The 1816-nt window shown below is 47.5% G+C and overlaps 1 protein-coding gene across 1 annotated transcript in view; it reads right to left on the reverse strand.

Annotated features, from left to right (window-relative positions):
* Window positions 1-1816, reverse strand: part of DNALI1 (dynein axonemal light intermediate chain 1) — a 9340-nt gene continuing 7524 nt past the window's right edge. Inside the window, exon 6 of the mRNA XM_017509757.2 lies at window positions 1-108. Coding sequence (XP_017365246.1) covers window positions 73-108 — 36 coding nt within the window. The 3' untranslated portion in view covers window positions 1-72. The remainder of the gene's footprint in view (window positions 109-1816) is intronic.

A 1816-nucleotide genomic window follows, 5' to 3' on the forward strand; every position in this document is an offset into this window, starting at 1 on the left:
TGGCTTGTTCACTCAGGAAACTAGCTTTTTATTACAAAGGGCTTATGATGGGGTAGACCCATGTGGAAGTTATCACTTCTTTGGTGCAATAATGCCTTCCAGTTGGGCCTGAAAAACAAAAACAAACTCCATTAACACTTGAAACTTGCAGCCTGATACAAATAGCTGAGAGGTAATAAAAGCCTCTGGGAAGAATAATCCAAATGCTTCACTCCAAGGGTGCTTTTTCCCCTTCATCCCCAAATCCATATTTTCTAGATTAGCTAGTTTCTGGCTTGACATACAGTCTAAGTACATGAGGAGAAGCCAGAGCTGTCCTGGCTTCCACACAGTAATGGCTCCGGGTATGATATAAAGCATTGAAAAGGATATTGAATGCATTTTTGTAATGGCTTTCCATGGCTCAGATTTCAGGCCAGAATATGTCTGCTAAGTTAAACATTTGGCTTTCTGGTTTAGGATCCTGGGAGTTCTGCTGGGACCAGAGGTTTGGGAGACAGCAAATTTGCAGCCACTGAGACAACTTGACACCTAATTATTAGAGAAATGCTGCCAAGTGAGTAGATAGCTGTCCCTCTTTTTTGAGGGGTTGGGGAGGGGAATGGAGTTTCATTCTTGTCACCCAGGCTGGAGTGCAATGGCACGATTTCAGCTCACTGCAACCTCTGCCTCCCAGGTTCAAGTGATTCTCCTGACTCAGCCTCCCGAGTAGCAGGCGCACACCAACATACCTGGCTACTTTTGTATTTTTAGTAGAAATGGGGTTTCACCATGTTGGCCAGGCTGGTCTCAAACTCCTGACCTCACGTGATCTACCTGCCTTGGCCTCCCAAAGTGCTGGGATTATGAGCGTGAGCCACTGTGCCCAGCTGAGAGCGGACCCTCTTTATGTAAAGCTTAAGACACTTGGGAGTTATTTACTATGATTCTCTGGCAGCCAATAAAATGATACTGGACAGGTCTTTAGGAAGGTATATCCTGGGGACAGCAAAGCTGCTTTATTTGCAATGCAGCTTTAAGCCAATAAAAATAGCTCACTTCTGCAAGGCATGATGGCTCATGCCTGTAATTCCAGCACTTTGGGAGGTCCAGGCAGACTGATCACTTGAGGTCAGGAGTTCGAAACCAGCCTGGCCAATATGGTGAAACCCTATCTCCACTAAAAATATAAACAAATTAGCCAGGCGTGGTGACGTGCACCTATAATCCCAGCTACTCAGGAGGCTGAGGTGGGAGGGTCACCTGAGCCCAGGAGGTAGAGGTTGCACTAAGCTGAGATGGTGCCACTGCACTCCAGCCTAGGCAACAGAGCAAGACTCAATCTTAAAAAAAAAAAAAGTTCATTTCCAGCCAGGTGCAGTGGCTCACACCTGTAATTCTAGCTCTTTGGGAGGCCTAAGTAGGTGAATCACATGAGGTCAGGAGTTCAAGACCATCCTGGCCAACATGGTGAAACCCCATCTCTACTAAAAATACAAAAAAGCCAGGTGCAGTGGCTCATGCCTGGAATGCCAGCACTGTGGGAGGCTGAGGCGGGCAGATCATGAGGTCAGGAGATCGAGACCATCCTGGCCAACATGGTGAAACCCCGTCTCTACTAAAATACAAAAAATTAGGCATTATGGTGCGCACCTGTAATCCCAGCTACTCAGGAGACTGAGGCAGGGGAATTGCTTGAATCCGGGAGGTGTAGGTTGCAGTGAGCTGAGATCGAGCCACTGAAAAAATTAGCTGAGCGTGGTGGCGGGCACCTGTAATCCCAGCTACTCAGGAGGCTGAGGCAGAAGAATTGCTTGAACCTGGGAGGCGGAGGTTG

Source organism: Cebus imitator, unplaced genomic scaffold, assembly GCF_001604975.1.
Source record: "Cebus imitator isolate Cc_AM_T3 unplaced genomic scaffold, Cebus_imitator-1.0 Scaffold420, whole genome shotgun sequence".
Classification (NCBI taxonomy): domain Eukaryota; kingdom Metazoa; phylum Chordata; class Mammalia; order Primates; family Cebidae; genus Cebus; species Cebus imitator.